The 23,150-nt window shown below is 35.3% G+C and overlaps 2 protein-coding genes across 7 annotated transcripts in view; both read right to left on the bottom strand.

The window, feature by feature from the left end:
- Window positions 1–1,142: 1,142 nt before the first annotated feature.
- LOC141397215 (uncharacterized) lies at window positions 1,143–9,464 on the bottom strand. Its single transcript, XM_073973293.1, has 3 exons — window positions 9,333–9,464; window positions 4,639–4,866; window positions 1,143–2,569 (listed from the first exon to the last, which is right to left on the bottom strand). Exons 2-3 carry the CDS (start codon window positions 4,864–4,866, stop codon window positions 1,247–1,249), a joined length of 1,551 nt encoding a protein of 516 aa, XP_073829394.1. The 5' UTR covers window positions 9,333–9,464; the 3' UTR covers window positions 1,143–1,246.
- Window positions 9,465–16,982: 7,518 nt separating this feature from the next.
- DAAM (disheveled-associated activator of morphogenesis-like protein) overlaps window positions 16,983–23,150 on the bottom strand; it is a 290,481-nt gene continuing 284,313 nt past the window's right edge. For all 6 annotated transcript variants that reach the window (XM_073979556.1, XM_073979557.1, XM_073979558.1 and 3 more), the window contains 9 exons: window positions 22,338–22,889; window positions 21,852–22,271; window positions 21,616–21,793; window positions 20,870–21,553; window positions 19,936–20,141; window positions 19,711–19,859; window positions 19,263–19,424; window positions 18,203–18,366; window positions 16,983–18,134 (listed from right to left, as the gene is read on the bottom strand). In XM_073979556.1, coding sequence (XP_073835657.1) covers window positions 17,278–18,134; window positions 18,203–18,366; window positions 19,263–19,424; window positions 19,711–19,859; window positions 19,936–20,141; window positions 20,870–21,553; window positions 21,616–21,793; window positions 21,852–22,271; window positions 22,338–22,889 — 3,372 coding nt within the window. In that variant the 3' untranslated portion in view covers window positions 16,983–17,277. The remainder of the gene's footprint in view (window positions 18,135–18,202; window positions 18,367–19,262; window positions 19,425–19,710; window positions 19,860–19,935; window positions 20,142–20,869; window positions 21,554–21,615; window positions 21,794–21,851; window positions 22,272–22,337; window positions 22,890–23,150) is intronic.

The following is a 23,150-nucleotide window of genomic DNA, read 5'->3' on the forward strand; positions in this document are numbered from 1 at the left end:
TAAAGTTCGAAGATGGGTTATATCGGTCCACTCCTTCCGGTACCTCCCCCACAAAAGTTCGGAAAATTTGTACGTACCATAACTCTTGAAAGGGAGTAACCGATTTTGTCCATACTTTGCAAATCGTGAAGTGTCTACCAGACTTAGATGCGGTTCCAATATGGGCTTAATCGGTCCACTCCTGGTACCTCCCACACAAAATTTCGGATGAGTTCAGTTTAGGACCTGCGCTCGAATCGCTTTGATTTTTGTTTTAGCAACTTGTATTCACCGCCCTCTACACGACGGTAAAAGTTTCATCAGGGGCAAGTCCATTCTTCCTGAGAAAAAAGCCTGAAAGTTGCGAAAAACCGCTATGACTCCGTGTGAGGTGGTTGGAGCGCAAGATAACTCTCGAACGGATCAGCCGATTCGGTTCAAAATTTGTCCTTAGTAATATTTTGTCCAAACATAGTTTAAGTTCGAAGATAAGCCATATCGGTCTACTCCTTCAGGTATCTCCCCCAAAAAAGTTCAAAAATGTTCGGAAAAATTGTTCGTACGGTACCTCTTGAAGGAGTAGACGAACCATCTAAATACGTACGTTTTTTGGGAAAAAATTGTCTTAATATTCACAGGCTGAGGGTATGTATATCTCTGTCGGCAAAGCTGACTGATACTTTTTTACTTGTTTCTTTTAAATATTATGTTTAAATGAAATGATGGACAGATGACTGACTTCCATATCGTCAATTGCTTGGCAAATGACTGCAGATGTGTGAAGTATGTTTCTTAGCGCCGTAGTACTTACCAACTGCAAAGCTACGTGTTTCAAAACGTCAAAATTGCGCGTTATTAACGCAGGTAAAAAGCAAACGTGTACTATTTTATTTCAGATACATTTAGTTGCATTTTCAAGGAACAAAGTAAACAACACAAAGCAACTGACGATACAGATGTCAGCCGATATGCCAAAATTTAAATTTTCGACTTAAAAAATTTACATTTTTGTCAAAAAACGGGCACAACAAATTTATAAAAATTAAAATATATTGATGAAGCATTAGATTTGAGGATTTTGAACACGTATTTAGGTATATCTTTCCTTGCCTTGCTTTATATGAAAGTAAAGCAGGTTATGTATATAAAACACTGTAAAAGCATTTTCATTACAATGCCAAATGTATATTAACATGGTTTTTATTATTAAATTAATTATATACTATACTTATAGTACTTATACACTAAACAAATAATAAATTTGGTATTAATGAGGAAATCTTGCCTCAGTCCAAAATAATGTTGCATAATCAATTTTATTTTGAATTGCGTTTTCTATAGCCGCATCATTTCTTGATTTGACATATAGCATGTTTTCTACCGTTAGTTTCTCTTCATAACATGTCCTTATCTTGGAAAAAAATTGTTCAATATTAAAGTGACTTGTACATTTTTGTAATAATATATTTTCATGTTTTTCCATTAAAAGCTTCCACGCTTTTATGGATGGAACATAAAGTCGCTTCCGAGGAAAATCCAGTTCTTTTAAAAAATTGTAAAATTTTTCTAATATTGATTTTTTCTCCTCCACACACATTGTTTCTTCATTTTGTATCAAATGAAAAAATAATGCCATGTTTGAAACCAACTCTTTTGTGGCGTCCAAATCTTCCTTTGGGCCGCATGAAGTTAAATATTCCACAACATTATTATTGAATATTTCACAGTAATGGTCTATATTGAACAATTCATAGAAATATGTTTTCTTCCATTTGTTTGCATGTTTGGTGAAATGCTTTATATACTCAAAGTTTGGGCTGGATCCACGATAGGAAATTTTTGATGTCAAAAAGGCTCTGACTAAATTGCATATAAAATGGATTATATCAATGCCCCAAAGAGACCTGTGTCCCTGAACAGGTTCACAATAAATATTCCGTTTCTTCAAAGGAGCCAACAACAATGTATGCTGCATCTGTGCATCGCATACATTAAATTCTATCTTAACATCAATATTGCGTGCTGCCGTATAAACTGTTGACAGCATACTTTTTAGGTCATCCACAGTGTAGCTTTCTTTGGCAGCAACGCCTATCAAAAACTTCCAATTGCTCAATAAACCAGACAAAAGAAAGGAATATGCATACTTGATATTGTCATTTTTGACTTTTACACGATCAAAGCTTAGTACACATAATCGTTCGTTTGCTGGTTTTTGTTTGAAAATTTCGCGCAGTTTCTCTGTTGTCGTTTCTGAAAAACCCATGGGACACTTTGGGTATAATGATTCGACATAGTCAATGGTTGGTGTCATAAGATGAAGGTATTTTTGTTCCATTTTATAGGATATGCTTGACAATAATACTTTTATTACTAACATTTTATTCTCCTTGGGGGAATATGGAAATTTGGATTTTCCTGTTGCAATGTCACTGTATACTTGTGCCAAACTCCGTGTATCATTGTCGTCATTATCATAATTTTTCGTGTCATCACCTATTTCCATTGGATTGTCTTGGTCATCAGTCATTGCATTAACGTTGGTGTCATCAATCATTGCCATTGAAGCACTACTTGTTCCTTGGGCGGACTTTTTGGATGACATTTGAAAAAAAATAAAATAATTTAAAAAAATATAAATAATGATAATTAAAATAAATTGAATTGAAATAATTTTTATTTTATTGAAATAATTGATATTTGCAATTTTGCAAGCAATTGCTTGAAAAACTGTATATAAATATACTATACAAAATAATAACTTACGTTGACACAAAATATAAACTTGTACTTCACTTACACAAGACTTTACTTATGCTGACTTCCGTATCGTCATTTGCTTTGTGTTGTTTAAACTTCGTCAAAATATGTCAGTAGCACACTCATGCATTGTTTCTCGAAAATTCAACTAAATGCACCAGAAATAAAAATGATACATGTTTGCTTTTAACTTACGTTAAAAATGCGTGTTTTTGATGTTTCGAGACACGTTGCTTTGCAGTTGTTAAGTACTATGGCATTTTTTAAGCAACTGACGATACGGAAGTCAGCCTTAGTTTACACTCTGTTCTACATTGCTTAGCTGATTTGAATTACAACGCTCTGCTTTACTTTGCTGATCTGATTTACATATGACTGACTGCCTTGCCTATCCCTGTATTTACACCCAAGAAATCTTATTTTTTGAATGGCTATTTTTACAGTGCTGGTAGAATAGAATATGTTGCAAAATATTTCGAGTCGATCGGACCAAAATTGGCTGATATATTAGTGTTCAGTTGTTTGTGTGTAAAAGCGCAGGTTATTAGTATTATACCTGTTGTTTTATTAAACATGGAAATGGTTACCTGATGGGAAATTTCTAAGCCCCGATTTACATTAACGATTTTGCTTGCGGCAATTTTTCTAGTTACCTTTTAAAATGGCTCCTCCTGCGTCCATACAGGCAATTCTATTGCGACAAGTCTTGTTTTCAAAACAAGGAAAATATAGTAAAATACGAAAAATATACGTCAGTTGCTTCGTGTTTTTTAAACTTCGTCAAAATATTTCAGTTGCACACTTACGCATTGTTCCTCGAAAATGGAATTAATGCATCAGAAATAAAAATTATACAGGTTTGATTTTTACCTGTGTTAACAATGCGTATTTGTGACGTCCTGAAACGCCTAGCTTCGCAGTTGTTAAGTACAACGGCGTTAAGAAACATACTACTTCACACATTTGCCGTCATTTGTCAAGCAACTGACTATACGGAAGACAGTCGCCCTTGCATTTATTACTGTCAAGAAAATGTTCTCGGGAGATTAGTTGAAAGTTGTTGTGCAAGTCAACAAGTGTATTGTGGCATTTTTCGAACTGTCAATTCGTTGGAAATGTTACCGGTTAATGCCTGTTCCAAAAACTGCAAATTTTACTACAATTTTTTTCCTTTATGATATCGAGAAAATAGTAAAAATTGCAGGAAACAAGTCTCGTTTAGGGTCACCTCTCGGATCGGGCTGAAATTTTGACAATAGGTAGTCCTAGTGATCCTGATCACAACTATATATAGTTTTCCCGGGGCAAGTCCATACTTCCCGAGATATGGGTCTTGACATTTCGGAAATGTCCAACTTTTACACCGTTGTCTCGATTATTGGCACCTCTCGAATCGGTCTGAAATGTTTGCCATAGGTAGTCCTTGGAATCCTGATCACAACGATATATAGTTTTCTCGGGGCAAGTCCATACTTCCCGAGATATGGGTCTTGACGTTTTTACTCACAATTACTAATTAACCTATGCCATATGGGTATCATTTTAATGCTCAAGAAGAGTAAAGAGTAAAACATTTTTCAAAATTGCAAGTTTTCTAAAGTAACCGGGGATTTAAGACTTTCTCCTATGGACAGGTGCAAAAGTGGGCTACGCGAACAAAACTTTCTTCAAAATTGTAAGTTTTCTAAAGTAACCGGCCTTCGGCCGGGGATTTAAGACTTTGTCCTATGGACAGGTGCAAAAGTGGGCTTCGCGAACAAAACTTTTTCAAAATTGTAAGTTTTCTTAAGTAGTAGTCGGGTATAATGATTCGACATAGTAAATGGTTGGTGTCATAAGATGGAGGTATTTTTGTTCCATTTTATAGGATATGGTTGACAATAATACTTTTATTATTACCATTTTATTCTCCTTGAGGGAATATTGAAATTTGTATTTTCCCGTTATAATGTCACCGTATATTTGCGCCATACTCCGTTTATCATTGTCGCCATTATCATCATGTTTCGTGTCTTCAATTGTTTCCATTGGATTATCTTTGTCATCAGTCATTGGATTAGCTTTGGTGTCATCAATCATTACCATTGAAGCACTACTTGTTCCATGGGCGGACTTTTCGGATGACATCTGAAAACAATTAAAATAGATTTAAAAAATTAAATAATAATAATTAAAACAAATTGAATTGACACAATTTATATTTTATTGAAATAATTGATATTTGCAATTTTGCAAGCAAGTGCTTGAAAAACTGTATAAAAGTATAATATACAAAATAATTAGTTACGTTGGCGCAAAATATAAACTTGTACTTCACTTACACAAGATTTTACTTATGCTGACTTCCGTATCGTCATTTGCTATGTGTTGTTTAAACTTCGTCAAAATATTTCAGTTGCACACTCATGCATTGTTTCTCGAAAATGGAATGATAAATGTTTGCTTTTTACCTGTGTTGAAAATGCGTATTTGTGACGTTCTGAAACGCCTAGCTTCACAGTTGTTAAGTACTACGGCGTTAAGAAACATACTACTTCTCACATTTGCAAAGCAAATGACGATACGGAAGACAGTCGCCCTTGCATTTATTACTGCCAAGAAAATGTTCTCGGGAGATTAGTTGAAAGTTGTTGAGCAAATCAATAAGTGTATTGTGATATTTTGCGAACTGTCACTTCGTTGTAAATGTTACCGGTTAATGCCTGCTCCAAAAACTGCAAATTTCACTACAACATTTTTTTCCTTCATGATACCTAAATAGTAAAAATTGCAGGCAACAAGTCTCGTTAGGGGCACATCTCGGATCGAGCTGAAATTTTGATTATAGGTAGTCTTAGGGACCCTGATCACAACTACATATATATAGTTTTCCCGGGGCAAGTCCATAATTCCCGAGATATGGGTCTTGACTTTTTTTATTCACAATTTTTAATAAACCTATGCAATATGGGTATCATTTTAAAGCTCAGGAAGAGTAAAGAGTAAAACTTTCTTCAAAATTGTAAGTTTTCTTAAGTAACCGGCCTTTGGCCGGGGATTTAAGACTTTCTCCTATGGACAGGAGTAATAGTGGGCTACGCGAACAAAAGTACCCTCCATAAGCTTTAAAACGATACCAATAGTGCATATGTAAAATGTCGAGACCCATAGCTTGGAAAGTATGGACTTCCCCGGGAAAATTATATATATCGTTGTGATTCTGATCCAAGGACTATCTATGGCAAAAATTTGAACCCGATCCGAGAGATGCCCATAAGCAAGTCAGCAGTGTTAAGACAGTTCGAAATGTCAAAACCCATATCTCTGGAAATATGGACTTCCCCCGGGAAAGCTATATATCGTTGTGATCAGGGTGCCAAGGACTACCTATGACAAAAATTTCAGCCTGATCCGAGAGGTGCCCATAAATAAAGTAATGCTGTTAAAGTACGACTTTCCCGAAATCTCAAGACCCATATTTCGGGAAGTATGGACTTCCCCGGGAATGTTATGATTATTCCCAGCAAAATTTGACGGAAGGGGTTCTTTGCGATGACGTGATTTCATGTCATCTTTTTCATTGGTTCAAAGGAAGTCGTGGAAGATCCGATCTTTTCATTAGGATTTGAACCAATGCAAAGGAAGTCGTGAAAGATCCGATATTTTCATCAGCATTTGTACCCATTCCATCGATCCAATAGAGATGATGTTTGTGTTTTTATTTACACACCTGTTTATTTTCATTTTGGTATGTTCCAGTACTGCAAAGATCTACTAATTTTTACTATTTATTCCGATAACATAAAGGAAAAATTGTTATCGTAGTAAAAATAAGTAGATTCTTGCAGTTTCTGGAACAGACCAAAGTTGTTAGAACTGTCGTCGTGATGTTGTCTTACATTTCCTGCATATCAAACAACTAAAACTTCTAAACAATTGGTATTATATGTCCCGGTCCACAATAGAGTGATTTCATTGAAAAAATTGCATGAAATTATGCATCTCTAGATCGACCTCCATGGTAGAGTAAAATCATAAAATTGCTGTAGTGGGGAATTCGATTTAAGAACATCTAATTAAATGAAATTTTTTAATGAAATTCACGCTAGTGTGGACCGGGACTATGAAGTCCCAACCATGGAGCTAAAAATAGAATCGGACTGCACACATTGCTATTTTAAAAGTTCCCTTGTCTGTTCTAAATCTGACATAGAATGAAATCAATCAAATCTCGCTTCTTGGAATTTGAAAAAAATGTCCGAAACGAAAAGGAACAAGAATCTGAAAATAAAGAAGGAGCAACTGGAGTTTAGCCGCTCATCCCAATTTTTTTTTTTTTTAATTTACAGTTTTTTTTTAATTGGCCGGCCTTCGGCCGGCGATTTAAGACTTTCTCCTATGGACAGGAGCAAATCTAGGGCAAGGGAACACAATTTTTTTCTAATTTAAAAATTTTCTCTTATTAAGTGGCTTTTTACAAGGGAATTTTTGGAACTTCAAATGCCCATATCTCGGGAAGTATATACTTCCCAAAAAAATTATGTGTACATTCGTGATCAGGGAAGTGAAATCTACTTGTAAAAAAAATTTCATCAAAATCGGAGCTGAGCGGCTAAACTCCAGATAAGCCAAAGTCTCTCCTCCCCGTTCGTTACATTTTGTTCTTAGAGATCCCTAAAGCAAGTCGGGTTGTAGATCCCTACATATTTCCGTCACTAAACAAAAGAGTATAAATTACCAAAATGTTGTTATAAAATAACAAATTATAAAAGTAATTTACGAAATAAAAATACTTATAGGAGTGCATTTGGAGTCCATGTCGAAATCTGAACTGGTGATGGGAAGATAATTGAAAAAACCTTTTGTAAGATGAAAGAATATCAGTTGCGGAGAACGGAGGAAGTAATCTTTTGCGTTGCAGCGGTGGTGATTACATTGCAATTTTGGATGTAAACTTTTGAAAAACTAAACTGATAAATTAATTGTAGTTATTTCATGAATTCGTTTGAATTAATAAAGAGTTTTGTTTTTCATGAAACAGCATTTCCATTTTCCAAACAATATGAAAATTTCATGCCAAGTGGTTGGTGGAAATGACATGTCAACGCATTGGTTAAAATTACATGCTTAGGATCCAGAAAAGAACGTCATCTTTTGGGGTCCACGCTCATATAAAATTCATCGATGAAGATGCTAAAAAGATGACATGCTAGATCACTTGCACCCATGATTGAATGTCATCTTTGGCATCGAACATTTTGCTGGGTTGTTCTGGAACAAAGCAAGTACCCAGCAAAATTTGACGGAAGTGGTTCTTTGCGATGACGTGATTTCATGTCATCTTTTGCATTGGTTCAAAGGAAGTCGTGAAAGATCCGATCTTTTCATTAGGATTTGAACCAATGCCAAGGAAGTCGTGAAAGATCCGATCTTTTCATCAGCATTTGTACCCATTCCATCGATCCAATAGAGATGACGTTTGTGTTTTTATTTACACACCTGTTTATTTTCATTTTGGTATGTTCCAGTACTGCAAAAATCTACTAATTTTTACTATTTTTTCCGATAACATAAAGGAAAAATTGTTATCGTAGTAAAATAAGTAGATTCTTGCAGTTTCTGGAACAGACCAAAGTTGTTAGAACTGTCGTCGTGATGTTGTCTCACATTTCCTGCATATCAAACAACTAAAATTTCTAAACAATTGGTATTATATGAAGTCCCAACCATCGAGCTAAAAATAGAATCGGACTGCACACATTGCTATTTTAAAAGTTCCCTTGTCTGTTCTAAATCTGACATAGAATGAAATCAATCAAATCTCGCTTCTTGGAATTTGAAAAAAAGTCCAAAACGAAAAGGAACAAGAATCTGAAAATAAAGAAGAAACTACTTTTGGAAAGAAACAATTAAAAATAAATTAATTAAGCATAAATGGTATTTTCCATAAAAAGTCTCTCCTCCCCGTTCGTTACATTTTGTTCTTAGAGATCCCTAAAGCAAGCCGGGTTGTATATCCCTACATATTTCCGTCACTAAACAAAAGAGTATTAATTACCAAAATGTTGTTATAGAATAACAAAATTATAAAATAAAAATAATTTACGAAATGAAAACCATATTTCAATGCAGCATTTCCATTTTCCAAACAAGACATGAAAATTTCATGCCAAGGGGTTGGTGAAAATGACATGCCAAAGCATTGGTTAAAATGACATGTCAAAGCATGGGTGAAAATGACGTGTCAAAGCATTGGTGGAAATGACATGCCAAAGCATTGGTGGAAATGACATGTCAACGCATTGGTTAAAATGACATGCTTAGGATCCAGAAAAGAACGTCATCTTTTGGGGTCCACGCTCATATAAAATTCATCGATGAAGATGCTAAAAAGATGACATGCTAGATCACTTGCACCCATGATTGAATGTCATCTTTGGCATCGAACATTTTGCTGGGTATGTAGTCAGTGTCATTGTTTAAATCTTTGGCGGTTTCGGTCGGTCTTTTGTATTTTAAGAGATTTAAAATAATTATTTTAAATCTCTCTTCTGGACTATCAAACAACAAACATGATGATTTTACTATAATAAAGATGATGATAGACAACTCACCTCTTAAGGGTTCCAATACTGTCGAAATCAAAATTTAAATTGAAAATCGTGTGAAAATCGTGGAAAGCTATCTAGCTCTTCTTCTTAAATGAAACATTCACAGTTGATTGATATCACGAAAACAAACAACAGCTGATAACACACTGAAAGAAAAAGTTCAGTTGCATTGTTGCCATGGTGGAATAATAAGAGGTCTGTCTGGTTACCCTAAAATTTGTAACAACTTGTACCAATTGTTGCTGGAAGTCGTCTGTTAACTCAAAAAACCAGCAAAAGAGAGCGATTTGAGAAAAACATTTTGACAGTTCTTTCACTGAGAGTTTGCAAATTCTTGCTGGACAAATTTCTTCTAGCAAGCATTAGCAATTCTTCTTCTTCTTCCTGAAAACAATCAATCATCTTTTTTTTAATTTGTTGTTGATTTATGTTTGTGAAAATTAAAAACAATTTTATTGTGGAAATAACATAGTCTAATTGTATTGTTTTATGGAGAACAAACATGATTAAATTATAAGGTGGCGTAAAACTGCCAGCTGATTGCATGGTATAAGTCATGGTACAATTACTTAGGTAGAAACAACGGCGAATTGCTACAACAAAGCAACTTTTTTTGTAATGTAAACTGTCAAAATTTTCGCCAAATGGTTTCTTGTTGTCTCTTTTTATCGCTTGTGTTTGTACAGTGAAGTGAACACATGCTATCTCTTACTTACCGAATCATATGGTTTTTGTTTTGATTTTTCACGGCGAATTTCTAGTTTTTTGACGTTTTAGATTCGATCAGCTGGGCTGAGGCATCTACCTAAGTAATTGTACCATGGTATAAGTAAAGAGGTAGAATTAAATGAAAACAATCTATAGAACCCTTGTTTTTCCTGAATTCCTAAAACTTCAAAATTAGTAAACACAAAAGCAACAAGTGGGTTTGTTTACAATACATTTTTGAGCATGTTATACAAAACGCGAAAAATGAATTAAGTGTCAAAGTTTCTCCACATAATCGAATTGTGGATATGATAAAATTATTGTTTCAATGCAAAGAGGAAGAGTTTCTACCATACAAATGTTCTAAAACAATTTTAAAAATCATTGAATTCGATTGTTTTTAAAATTGTTTGGCATATTTTTCAAACAGCACACACAAATACACAGATTGTGTATATAATTTTGAAGTTTTAGGAACACTCGAAACAATAAAATTTTAAATGACATATAACTTTAGCTAACCTTTCTAATTAAACCATGGCTGATTGGTTTCAATCTGTCAAATATTTTGTTATTGTGAATAAATTGTATGAAAACGTAAACAAACATTTTGACATATTGAAGAATTTTCGGCCAAAATAGAGTTGTTGTTGTGCTACTTACGTGACCTGTTAAATAGATCTTGAGAACAAACTTGTATAGTGGAAAAATACTTTTTTGTTTCATTTTCTTATTTATTTTTAATAAAATACAACATATTTGCTTCCTTTATTGGCGGACAAATTGTTCTGTTTTGGCAAGCCAGCTGATTGCTTGCTGGTTTTTGCTGGGAAGGTGTCTGTTTACTTTTCACAATTTTCTAGAAAAAGAGAATAAAAACCCCTTACTCTCCGAGAAAGTTCTTGCTGGACAATTCTTGCTGGGAAAGTAACCACACAGACTTATGGGTACTTTAAACGGTATGTTTTTTACATATGAGTTGTCACTTTGCATATACATTTTGTATGGGAGAAGTGACAACTCATATGTAAAAAACATACCGTGTAAAGTACCCATTAATGTTACGAATGTAACTGATAGATTTAAGTTAATTTAGTTTAATTTCCGTTAATTTAAAAATTTGAATTGTAACGTAAAGTTTTTATTACGCAGCTACTTTATCATGATACAATGATACAAGGTAGTCTTACGCTCACTGCTCACAGGGTTGTATTAGCTTTGACGTCCCTTCATAGTCAAAACGATTCTGACAAACTTTGTATGTATATGTTAAAACATACATACCTATGTCAGTTTTATTTACATCTCAAATTCAAAACTAAATTTAATTTAAAACTTTTTAAATTTTCATACAAATTGATATTTTAAATTTTCGAAGACATGTCATTTCCACAGCCCATATTCGGAGATTTACGTGTTTCTTGTTTCTTTGATGCTGGTGAGACCTGTTCCACACAAACGTTCAAAAATCCAAAATAAAACCAGTTCAAAATGAAGATGCGAAGAGGAGTCGCTTTCCGTAGGGGAAAGTCTTAAAACTCCGACCGAAGGCCGGGGACTTACAAAAAAACTTACAATTAGAAAATATTTTCAGAGTGTTGTAGCTAAAGGAAAGAAATTCCTTGTTCTTTTCATATATTGTCACTGTAGAAGGAACCTGATTTACTTGCCATGACTTAACTATTTTTAACTTGTTACTCCTTTCAGTGAAACAACTATCCAATATTCCAAGCTCAAACTGCAAATTTCACATAGCCCATGTTGAAGCACTACAACAATTTGTCCCGTTCTAAGGTGTTAAACTCATTCCCAGACTTTGTGAATAGCAATTAAAATGGACTTCGACGAGGAAAAAGATTTTCAGGCTTCCCTTAAAGTGGGAAAGGATGGCCCAACGAAAAGAACTAAATACAGGAACGTCGTCAGGCGCTGTCATCCCTGAGAGGTCATCGTCGTAGGCAAATAGTTGATAGTATACGCACTGGAGCGGCTGTTAGACTCATGCACCAGGAACTATTAGAGTAAGTATTTTTTTATAAAGGTCATGCTATGGATTATTTATAACATTTCTACATTTGTAGACCGAGACCACAAAATCCCATGATCGCAGTAATGTACGTGTACAAGTTTTCAAGGATGAAAATGCAGCCCCCAATTTGGCAACCACAAAACCAGCAACGAAGCGGCCGCAAATACTACAGCTAAAGATGATGGGAAATCTGTTGTGCAATCAATAATAGACGCCAAAAGTGAACAAGAAAATCTCAAAGAACCTGGACCCTGGAATAAACCACATGTGAAGGGCAAACACTAGGCCCACATGATACCTACCCCACAAACGTATAAAATGTTATTTATTTAAACTAAGGGATCCGCTCTTAGGACATTTATCTTTACTGCACCTTTTATTGTTTTTCTATAGTTACAGAAAAGATTCTAATAAAAAACAAAAGACTACATTCTTTGTTACTTTTTAATAATAGCATTCTACAAGAATAAAATCAGTAATGTCATCTTTTTAATATTTTTCCACTTCAGTATACTTCTTCAGGGTAGAATCAGGTATCCAACTATCCAATTAAGAAACGCATATAAATATCGTTTGCCTTTTCTCATTTTATCGAAAAAGATTACAGAGGTAAGTCTGAACTACCAGGTCGGTTGTTATTGTTGCAACGTATGGGTTAGTTCTTATATTATTTCAGTTATCAGGTTCTGATTCCTCTTGTCTAAAACTACTTTTTGTATTTGCATTGTCAGCTGGCGTATTTCTGCTGTTCAAAATCCAACCAACAAGTTCACCCGTCAACATTCATGATTTCATGCCGGGGATGTTACGGAAAGCAAGACACAAACCTTCTTCCATGGGGAATACAAACAACAGCACGACCAGTATTCAGCAGAGATTTAGTTATCTATAATAATCAGACACATTCAATACATAATTATATACCAATTTATCTTCGTTCCAACAAAAAAACTTACAGGCTTGCTCGCTGACACCATGATTGTTACGGAGCATTAATTGGCAGATATTGTTAACGACTTCAGGATGGTACACACTGCTGGCAATAAAATGTTATTTTTCTTATCAGGTTATTCATTACTTTTGTAGTTATTTCAGCGTATTTCCACAGAATTTCAACATACCCAAATGGACCGCGATGTCCGTTTCTTATTTTTTCACATTGCTTACGCTTTTGACTAGAATTTTACCCAAAATTAAGAAAATCTTTAATATGCACAAAATTTCAATATAATGTAAACAAACAATATTTTGTTATTGTTGTCATTGACATACAATAACAACAACTTTCATATTGTTACGAATACATGGTTGTATTTGGCAGCTCAAGGACGGTTTTTTCAAATGAGATTACCTTGTATCATTGTATCATGCTACTTTATGTAAGCAACAACAACTACCATGTAGAATTCTCTTCATCATTCTAGTTCTTACTTTTCCTCTCTTTAATGTGCTTTTGTTTGTTTTGCCATAATCATGTAATTATCGTTTAGTTTGCTACATGGCAGAACTACCAGGTAGTGGTATCACACCAGCTGAACGAATATGAAAAGTCAAATCCCTTTATAAAAAATTATTTTTGTTGTAATTTCCCCAACAACATAAAGAAAGTTTTGACATAACATATTCAAAATTTTACGATGCCACTACCTGGGTAATTGTGCCATGGTTTGCTATTTCTTTATTTCTTGCATTTGTTTGTTGTTGTAATTACGTCATTAGTGTGCTTGTCCACTTGTATTGATCTTCGCCCATGTATGTGAGTCTGGTTGTGCGCGTATGGGTACTTTACACGTTATGTATTTTACATATGGGTTGTCACTTTGCGTATACATTTTTTATATAAAAAATGACAACCCATATGTAAAATACATATCGTGTAAAGTACCCATTAGTGCGAATGTGCGTCTGTGTATTCGCTGCACAGATTCGAGGTGTTGCCAGACGTGTTCTAGAGGATTCTTGAACAAGGGGACTTTGATGTAAATACAGGTGGAAGCCGCAACGGCGAGTTAGTTGTGTTTTAAGCGTTGAACTGAACAGATCGGTTAAAGAAGAGCTGCGTGCTAACTAGAGACAAGGTGTATGCTTAGTACTTAAAGACGGTTCCGAATAAGTGTAATAAAGTAAATAAAGCATTGTAGATACGTAATCTAAAACGAACCCTGTTTTATTTGGTACAAATCGTATCGGGGAATAAAACAACGTCTACACGGAGATTAGTTAAACCTAATTCTTTCTTTTCTTTGTATTTTAAATCACAATAATAGTTGTGTCTTTTTACTTTTTCAGTAATAATTATTCAGTAACTTCTTTTCAGAGAGTAAGAGAGATTTTTCTCTTTGATACGAAAATAGAGAAAAAAGTAAAAAGACAGCATTTAGTAAACTTTAGCAAGATAACAGTTGATAACCAAAACAAAAACATTGGCGCCAATGCATGAAAGAAAAAATAACTCCAAAGCAATGAAAAAGGAAAAATTCTTTCAGCAACTTTTAGCAATTTCTCAGCAAACAACTGTCAAACTTGTTCTCTCACTTCGCTTCGTAATAATTATTACAAATTAGGTGTGTACGATAACTTTCCCAGCAAAAATTACTCAGTCAATTCCAGCAACCTCTCTCAGAGAATTTTACTCTCTCAAGCAAGAAAAATTGCAGAAAGTTATCGAACAACAATTTGTAAAAACTTGCAAGGAATCAACTGTTTTGAAAAAGAAGAAGAAGAAAAGTTTTTGCATCAATTTGATGTTCTTGTTTTCCATGATTTTTTTTTTATATTTTTCAGCTTTTGATGTTTAATTTTTTGATATTTCAATATTTATTTTTGTTTTCGCCAAACAAGAATAAAAAATAAAACAAAACAAATGTTTTCAAATCAGCTGATCAGACTTGCAAATTTTTGAGGGACAAATTTTCAGTCACAAAACTCTCCAAACTCGCTCTCTTTTGCTGGATAATTTTGTTATCGAACAGCATTCAGCAATAATTTGTACGAATTTGTACAAATTATTGGGTTATCGTACACACCTATTATCACGTAAAAAGACACACCTAATGTTTTTGACATCAAACATAATAATCAGCTGGGCTTATTAGCCGACCTTATGTAGGCCTTGGTAAAAACTATACGGGTTTTTGTGCAAATCTCTTGCTATTGGTCCCCAAAACAATATTCCGTCAAAATATGCAAAGTTTATTTGCGATTTATAAAAATACGGTCAAAAATAAGAATTAACTACTAGTTGGGGGTGACAATAAATGTATTGCAAAAATTACCAAATCTACGGTTTTTGGATAATTCAGTTTTGTTCCTTAATGAGTTGTCTATCCACTTTGTACATTCATTGGAGCATTAATGACCTAAGTTTAACCAAAATTTAAGGCTCGGCATGTAACGCTCAAAGGGTACTGGTACCCCAATTTTTTATTAAATATTGGTTATTCGTTGGAGGACTTTGAGTTTTTTGTTTTCTTAATATGGACCCAAAAATGTATAAGGGTCGATATCAGAAGTTGGGCCCAATGTATTTATCAGTTTAGTTTTGTTATATTACATCAGCAACTTACACAAATAAGATTAATATGTCATGATCTGGACATTGGAATGGGGGTATTTGAATGTGTTTAAGCTTTTTGGACCCGTTTTCACGACTTTCAGAATAATGACTATTAAATATTTCCTTATGATGTCAGTGAGAATGTCTTCCCAATCATTATTATGTCCATGAGCCCGATTTTGAATACTTTTTTGCTTGGTAAAAAATATAGTACCAAAAATTCGGCATTCTAGCTTTTCTAGAAGGTGTATAATTTACATATTTGATGGGTTTTATTAGATTTGGCGCACTTTTTGGGATTTATTATGATAGCAGAGTATAATATCTATGCATTTAGTAAAAAACTATGTTCCTTTACGTGCAAGAATCTTAAAGTTTTACCTCTTTTTACTCGAAAATCGTTTCTTTACTTCATACACCATATAATTCATATTGGGGCCGTTTACAACTTCGATTTTACCACTTTCAAAAGTAAAGGAACATACCAAAAATGAACTGATTCCAATAATATTGAGAGAGGAAATAGAGCTCTATTGTAGGTCTTTCAAAATAATACACTGAGGGTCTATTTTTTCCCCTATAGAGTCCAGAGGTATTTCGATGTTTTCATTGCCAAAATCGGACTCTTTTGCATTGGTCCATTATCCGACAATACTTGACTGCGGCCGATTCGTCATTGTTTATTGTCAATATGGTCTGATACGTTTTTCACATGACGCAAAAGTCATAAAAATGCATATTGACTACTACGACAACATCTACGACACTTGAACGCCTAGACCCGTAATAGGGGTAATTAACACCCCGTTTACACTTCACCAGATTTGAATGTCCATTCCATAGCGGAAACGTCAAATAAATCCTCATAAAGAAGTTTAACCAGGCAAAGAGCTCTAATGGAGATAAATCTCATGTTAATAGAGATAAATCTCATGTTTTGGTATTTCCGTATACCAAGTTTCAGAAAAACCCAGTTTTATTTAAATTGCATACAACTAAAATAAAAGATTTTTTTCATTTTTATTTATTGTGTGTTCGTTTTATCGTTTATTTATGTAATATTTTTTATTATTAATTACTAATAAGTATTATATTATTTATATATAGAATTATGCTTAACCTAACATTTACAAATTATTTTAATTTGCTGTTAGTTGTTGTTTGTGGCCTAATGCGCTCTCTAGAAGATACTTTTTTTAATATGTAATAGTATTGAGTTTTTTGTTTTTCACTTTTCTTTATGCAAAAAACAGAACAGCAAACGAGAAGAAGAAATACATACATACAAACAGTTTTTTAATTAAATCTAGGGTTATGTGTTATTAATACAAAAGTGTGTGTGTTGAGGGCGTGATAAATATTTTTTAGCTTTTTTTAAATAATTTTGGTTTAATGCTTTTAATTATAGAGAATATTTTTTAAATACATAAAAAATGTTTGTTATTCTCTTAATAAAGTTTTTTTTTGTTTACTTAATAAATTAATAAACTATATTTTGAATACAAAATCTTTTTTTACTTTGCATAATTACAAATACAATTAAGTTCCTTCCATACTTGGTTCCATCAATATTTATACAATCATTTAACAAATTATTATTATTAATGTTTTAACAAAAAATATATATTTTCACTTAAAATCTAACCTAACTTTCTTTACTGTCTTCTTACGGTACGTTCTCGACTTTCTTCTCGGTGCACACCATGTCGGGGTGGTGAGGTGCTGCCATTACTAAGGCGTGTTTTACGTGATCGTTTAAATTTAGCCATATCTTCACCGAATACATCTCCGGTCCGGAGGGCTGAAATCAAATCATCAAATTCACCCTTATTGTCACCCTTGGCGGGGCTGGTGGGGCCGTTGGAGGATTTTAAACCCAAATTCCTGGCCACCGAAGACATTAGGCCTTCCTTGTTTTTACGTTCAATGGTGCGTTTCTTCAACTCGGCATCTTGTTTGGCCCTCTTCTCTTCTTCCTCTTGGCGTTTACGCAAATTATCATTATCTGCCTTGGCTTCGGCAAATGATGTGAGGAAAGCATCAAAAATACCAAAGAATTCATCAGGTTGCAGTACCGAACCATCTTCTCCAAAGAGACGTACGGCCCTATCAAATCTTGTTTTCATGTCTTGGAATTTATCTTCCAATTCGGCAAAACGCACGGAGGCCTGGGCATGGAATTCACGCATAACAGGTAAGAAACGATCCCCTTGTTGGGCGGGACCCGATGAACGATGGAATTCAATTTCTCGCGCAACATCAGCCAAACCGGTTCTCAGCATTTGTATATCTTTGTCCATTTCTCCCAGGGAGACTTTGGAGGCTTCACGTACATGGGGTATGTCTTCTTCTAGCTTGAGAAGATCACGGAATTTCTTGTCGATGACTTGAACCAAGAAATGCAACAATGTGGTGCCCTTGGCAGCACTGGATTTGGTATCAGCCAAACGATTTAATGAGGCCAAACGGAAACCGGAGGCATTGCCACGGGCTCCACGATTCATGTAGTTGCCTGGAAGGGAGGGGGAGAGTTTGTTCAGTAGGGACTCAAAGTATGTGCTGTTGATTTTCAAAACTTACCCAAAGCCAGTACCAACTCCAATAGTTTTCTCAAGCGTCGTGATCTTGCCACCTCTCTGGAAGCTTCCATAACACTGGTTATGCGTGGTATTAAATCGTTTATTGTGATCATGAAACGTTTCTTGTAGTGTAAGCTCTTCAAGCGTTGTTCATAGTGGGGTATTCTGAAATGGGGAAATAATTTTAGAAAAACAATTATATCAAAATTCCTGGAGATTTTAGAAAATCTCAAGGAAATACATTGAAAATGTTTTTAGAATTTTTAGCTGATCTCTTTCCATGCTATCGCAATACAATAGAAGCTGCAACAAAAAAGTTTACAATTTGTTTAATGTCAAATTATACGGTCAACAGCGACAAGTGGCCCTGACTTTCTTTGACATTTGCAAAGCAAGGCGTAGGAAGAAGTCTTTTGGTAACTTAATTATAAGACTATTTACGTTGATAGCTGCTTATGTCCAGAAGTTTGGGCACCGTGGGTGAACAGAGGACAAGTCTTGTCTTCCTCGCCAAAGGTCGGGGATGGCTCCAACGGCGACGAATCGTAAACCCACCTTAATAATTCTAATCTAATCTTCTAACCTTTAAATACTCTGTCTATCCACTACGACTCTCTTTTCATAAAAATTCTCTCTTTTTCAGAATGACCACAACGGACTCCGAGTGGAGCGGCTGTCTATAACCTAACCTAATTATAGGTAAAGTATTTATGAAAGACAGTCCCAATTTAGATTAGACAAGTTGACTTGCGGAAAGTCTTTGTTTGTAGAAGAGAGAAGTTGAGGGAATGGAAATGAAAAAATTGTAGTGACAATATTCACGTTAATGCAATTTTCAATTTCTGGAACAAGACTATCGACAGTTCAATTACTTTAAACAGCTGTTTCATTGGTCTGATTAAATCTCCTAGATTTTCAAGTCCAATAAAGATTACAAACTCCGGGCAATTTTTAAAAAATCATCTGGAATTGTTTTCACATCTAATGGGGTCCTTTGATTACTTCTTTACCTTCAAGCATTGAATAGAATAACTGAAACCACTTCTCATTCGAATACTTACTTTGATATTTCATATAAGAAACGATCGGCTCTAGCCAATGAATCGATATCTTCACTGTGTTCGTCCAATAAAGCTCTCTCTTCTGCAGAGGGTGTAAACTTCAATAATTGTTCAACCATATCTAAGGCTAATTGTTCATTACAATCCATGGATAAAATAGCTCTGCAAAATAAAAAAGAAGGGTTTATAGAAGAATTTCTTATAAGAAGTACGATTTCTTAAATATAGACGAGAGACAAAAGACAGTCATTGATTCGCTAAAGACTGGAACACATAAATGATTAGGTTTTCTCCAATCGCTTAATGCTTCCCAGGCTTCATAGACAAAGGATTTCAGATCCACATTTGAATCATGTCATCGATGACTTGAAGCGTGGTTCAAAGTGTGATTCAAAATTGATGTATTAAGCGAGATCTTTGATCCTTTATTTTCACTCCTCCCACTTACTTGGAAATTTCTTCATCCGTCATTTTCAATTTACTTAAAAGTATGGTACAATTTTGAGCCCGCCGGCCATCAATAACAGATAATATCTTATTACGTGGTTTACTGCCCATTAGGCGTAAGTCTTCAATAGAACCATCTGGAACTTGTTGCTGTTGTGGAAAGAAAAACAAAATATTTTGTAAAATTTATAAAATTTGCATCCAAAATTGTTTATGTTCAACTTACCGCCACTCCATTCTTTTGATAAGCCGAGAACAACTTATCAATTGCTTCCAATTCAATGTTGTTATACCATTTCGATTCATCCAATTCACTCCAAACGGTGCCCTGGACCTTGGCATCAGGTAGCTTAGACCAATTGAAGCTCTTCAATGGATTTGTAGGCTGTGGCACATTCTTTTTGGGTACTTCAGTTTTGGGTGCAGGTGGTGCTGAAAAAAAAAAAATGGTGAAGATTGGTAAATTTTATTAGGTGAGGTTATGTTTGATGATGTTTTTAGGTTTCAAGCGGGGGGTAGAACATATGAATGTCTAATAAGGATCCATTAAAAACCCCTTTGTTTGTTAATGCTAGACTATTTAGGGATGAAATGTACTTTTTCAAAAAATCAAAAAAAGGTGGTTATGAAAGTTTTGATTTTCCGTGAGGAACTAGTATATCGAGTCCCACGCCTAGAATAATGGCGTTGTTTTTTTCTTTGTTGATGTTGCAATAACTTTCCTAGAGGTTAAGTTAAACCTTATCTCGTTCTAAAAGCAAAGTTAGTGTTTCTTTATAAACAATTAGGTTATGATTTTCCTGTAAGGAAGTAGACTTTTACGCTTCTATGTAACGAAATGGGCATTCGTTGCGTTTTCTTTTTATAGACTGCATGATATTTAAGGTTAAGTTTTTTATAAACTAATTGAGGTTAGGTCGAAGTACATTTCTCAAAGGGGATTCCATTGATAACGTTATTACGTATTCTATTTGTCAGTAATAGCATTATTGTTCAGGTTTAAACTTGCATTACAAAAGTGAGGATTTCAGTTGTTTTTCTTTCTTTGTAAAAGTTAGGCTAGAAATGCTGTACTAATATTGCGAATATGCAAATATTGGAACTAAAACCCAAATTTTCCAAAAAATAGTTTAACATTCTGCCCAATATCCAATACTTACCCATTGCTGGTGTCATAACAGGTGGTGGTGGTGGTCCGGGGCAAGGTGGTGGCGGTGGTCCAGCCGGTGGTGGAGGTGGTGGCGGTGCTGCCATCATTGGCGGTGGGGGTGGAGGTACAATTTTCACTGGTTCTTGTGGTGCATTACAACCAGTCAGGCCTGCCACTTTCTGATCATCGGGTATACTACCCTCGGTGACCAATCTCTCAAGTCTTGCTCTTTCCTGTTGTTCCGTCATTAGCTTGTGTTGTAAATCTTCTAACTTCATTTCAGCTGTTTGGGCTCTTTGCACGGCCTGTGAATGATTTGCCGATTCCTTTTCCAGACGTTCACGCATGCGGGCCAAACTTGTTTCGAGATCTTCTTTTTCTTGCATGCGTAAATCAAGCTCTTGTTCTTTTTTCGCCAAACGCGATTGAATGTCGAAATTTTCTTTTTCTAATTCATCGGCCCGCTTGCGGGCTTGGGTTAGTTCTTCTTCTTTTACCAGTAAATGGACCAATTTTGAAACATTTATTTCCAAAGGAGCTACATCGGGGTCGTGGACTGGTGATATGGGTTCTTTTTCTTTGTTGGGGTCATCCGAATCAATGTCACTGCGGGGCCGACCGCCTTCTGTTTGTAAGACAATTTGTTGAACCACTCGATCAAATAATAACCAATGTTGGGTACAATGACCAGTATCTGAAAGAGGAAAATGGGGTTAGAAGGAATATCATTATAAGCGGGAAATTAGTTAAACTTACAGGGCAGCAAAAGCATGTGCTGCAGCAGTGAAATCAAATGGGGATAGGCTGGGGAATGACTTAGTTTACGTCTCAAGAAGTCAAACATGGTGGTGGCACTCTTGGTATCAACATGCTCGTGTTCAAATTTGCGAGCCAGCTCCTTTTCATCTTCGGCTCTGACCATTTCAAAAAAGTCCTAAAGACAAGGAGAGAGATGAGCTTCTGTTGTTAACGAAGTTGTTTCTTCAACTTACCAAATGCCTATCTAAAGTCTCATTTTCATGTTTCCTTAGCTTATCAATAATGGGTTGTATGCCCAACATCAAGAATTCATAACGCAAATGTAGACGGAAGTCCAAATTCTCCTGGCCGGGACCATAATTCAAGACGGCATTAATAAATGACATAATGGCTGTCTTTAAATTGACATCATCCCTATAGGCCCCTGTGGAACGATCCAAATCGTTGACAATACTTTGGAAACGGGTACGTTCTGCGGCAAATTCCTGGAAATTTAGCATGGCCTGCAACACCTTACGATGACCTCCAGGCACCAGACAAACGGCACCCAAAATTTCCAAGGCTGCTACTTTGGTTTTGATGTTATCCGCCGCCAAGGATCGGGCAATGGTATCTATGGAGGTGGGGTGGGCCAAGACATGGGCACGGCCGGTCTAAAAGTAAAAAAATTAGAATGAATTAAGAGAAAATTAAAGAAGTTAGAGATCTCCAAAACTCACCGAGTTATTCATCAAGGCCTTGATACACCCAATAAGACTAGTATGGAAAGGACTATTCGCCACCCGAATATCCATTTTCTGTAGCAAATTCAGCAGAGCTGGCAGACCCTCAAACTCCACAAAGCGCAACACAAAACTGTGGGTTGAAGTCCTCAATGCTGTCTTCAGGGCATCCAGGAAATGTGTATGGCTTTCAATGCGAGCATTATACTCATGGCACGGTGAATCTTCAGGACTGATGGATATGTGTAAAGCCAAATCCTTTAAACGCTCCACATAATTCTCCGCCGTTGGTGGTTGGGTAATATTACTGGAGGCACCATTACCATCAATGGTGTCCAGTGGTGATTTTCGTGAACAATAAATTTGCCATTTCTTTTGGGGAGGCAAACTCAACATTGCTTCTTTGTTGGGTGCCGTTAAATCTAACTCCTCTACCAATTCTGCAAATTTGGTATCCAATTCATCTACCGAAGGCATAGGCTGGGTGGGTGTCAAGGTCTGTAGGGTAAATGCCCCCTCAACCACACAAATCTCAGGTGGTTCATCATCCTGGAAGGGAAACAAGAAAAATAGAAAAAAAAAGAGAAAGGATTAAGTAATGCTGTGGTTGTTGTTTTTATTTTGTGCTTGCCCACCTCGAAGGGTGTTACCAATTCTTATCATTTAGACTTGGTAATTGGCATTTTATTAGTGGAGCATAACCAATTAATGTTGTTTTGCAAAACTTTTTTACAAAACACAACAACTTCAACAATTGTAAAACATATTTGTCGGCCAACAACGTCGAACAAAGTGATTGTAAATCTGAGC

Source organism: Musca autumnalis, unplaced genomic scaffold (assembly GCF_047663935.1).
Source record: "Musca autumnalis isolate F117 unplaced genomic scaffold, ASM4766393v1 scaffold_3, whole genome shotgun sequence".
In the NCBI taxonomy this organism is placed as follows: domain Eukaryota; kingdom Metazoa; phylum Arthropoda; class Insecta; order Diptera; family Muscidae; genus Musca; species Musca autumnalis.

Coding starts and splice junctions, on each gene's coding strand:
- LOC141397215 (XM_073973293.1), bottom strand. CDS start 4,866: ATGTCATCCGAAAAGTCCGCCCATGGAACAAGTAGTGCTTCAATGGTA. Junction 2,570..4,638: donor CCCTCAAGGAGAATAAAATG/GTAATAATAAAA, acceptor TCATCCAAAAAG/TCCGCCCAAGGAACAAGTAG.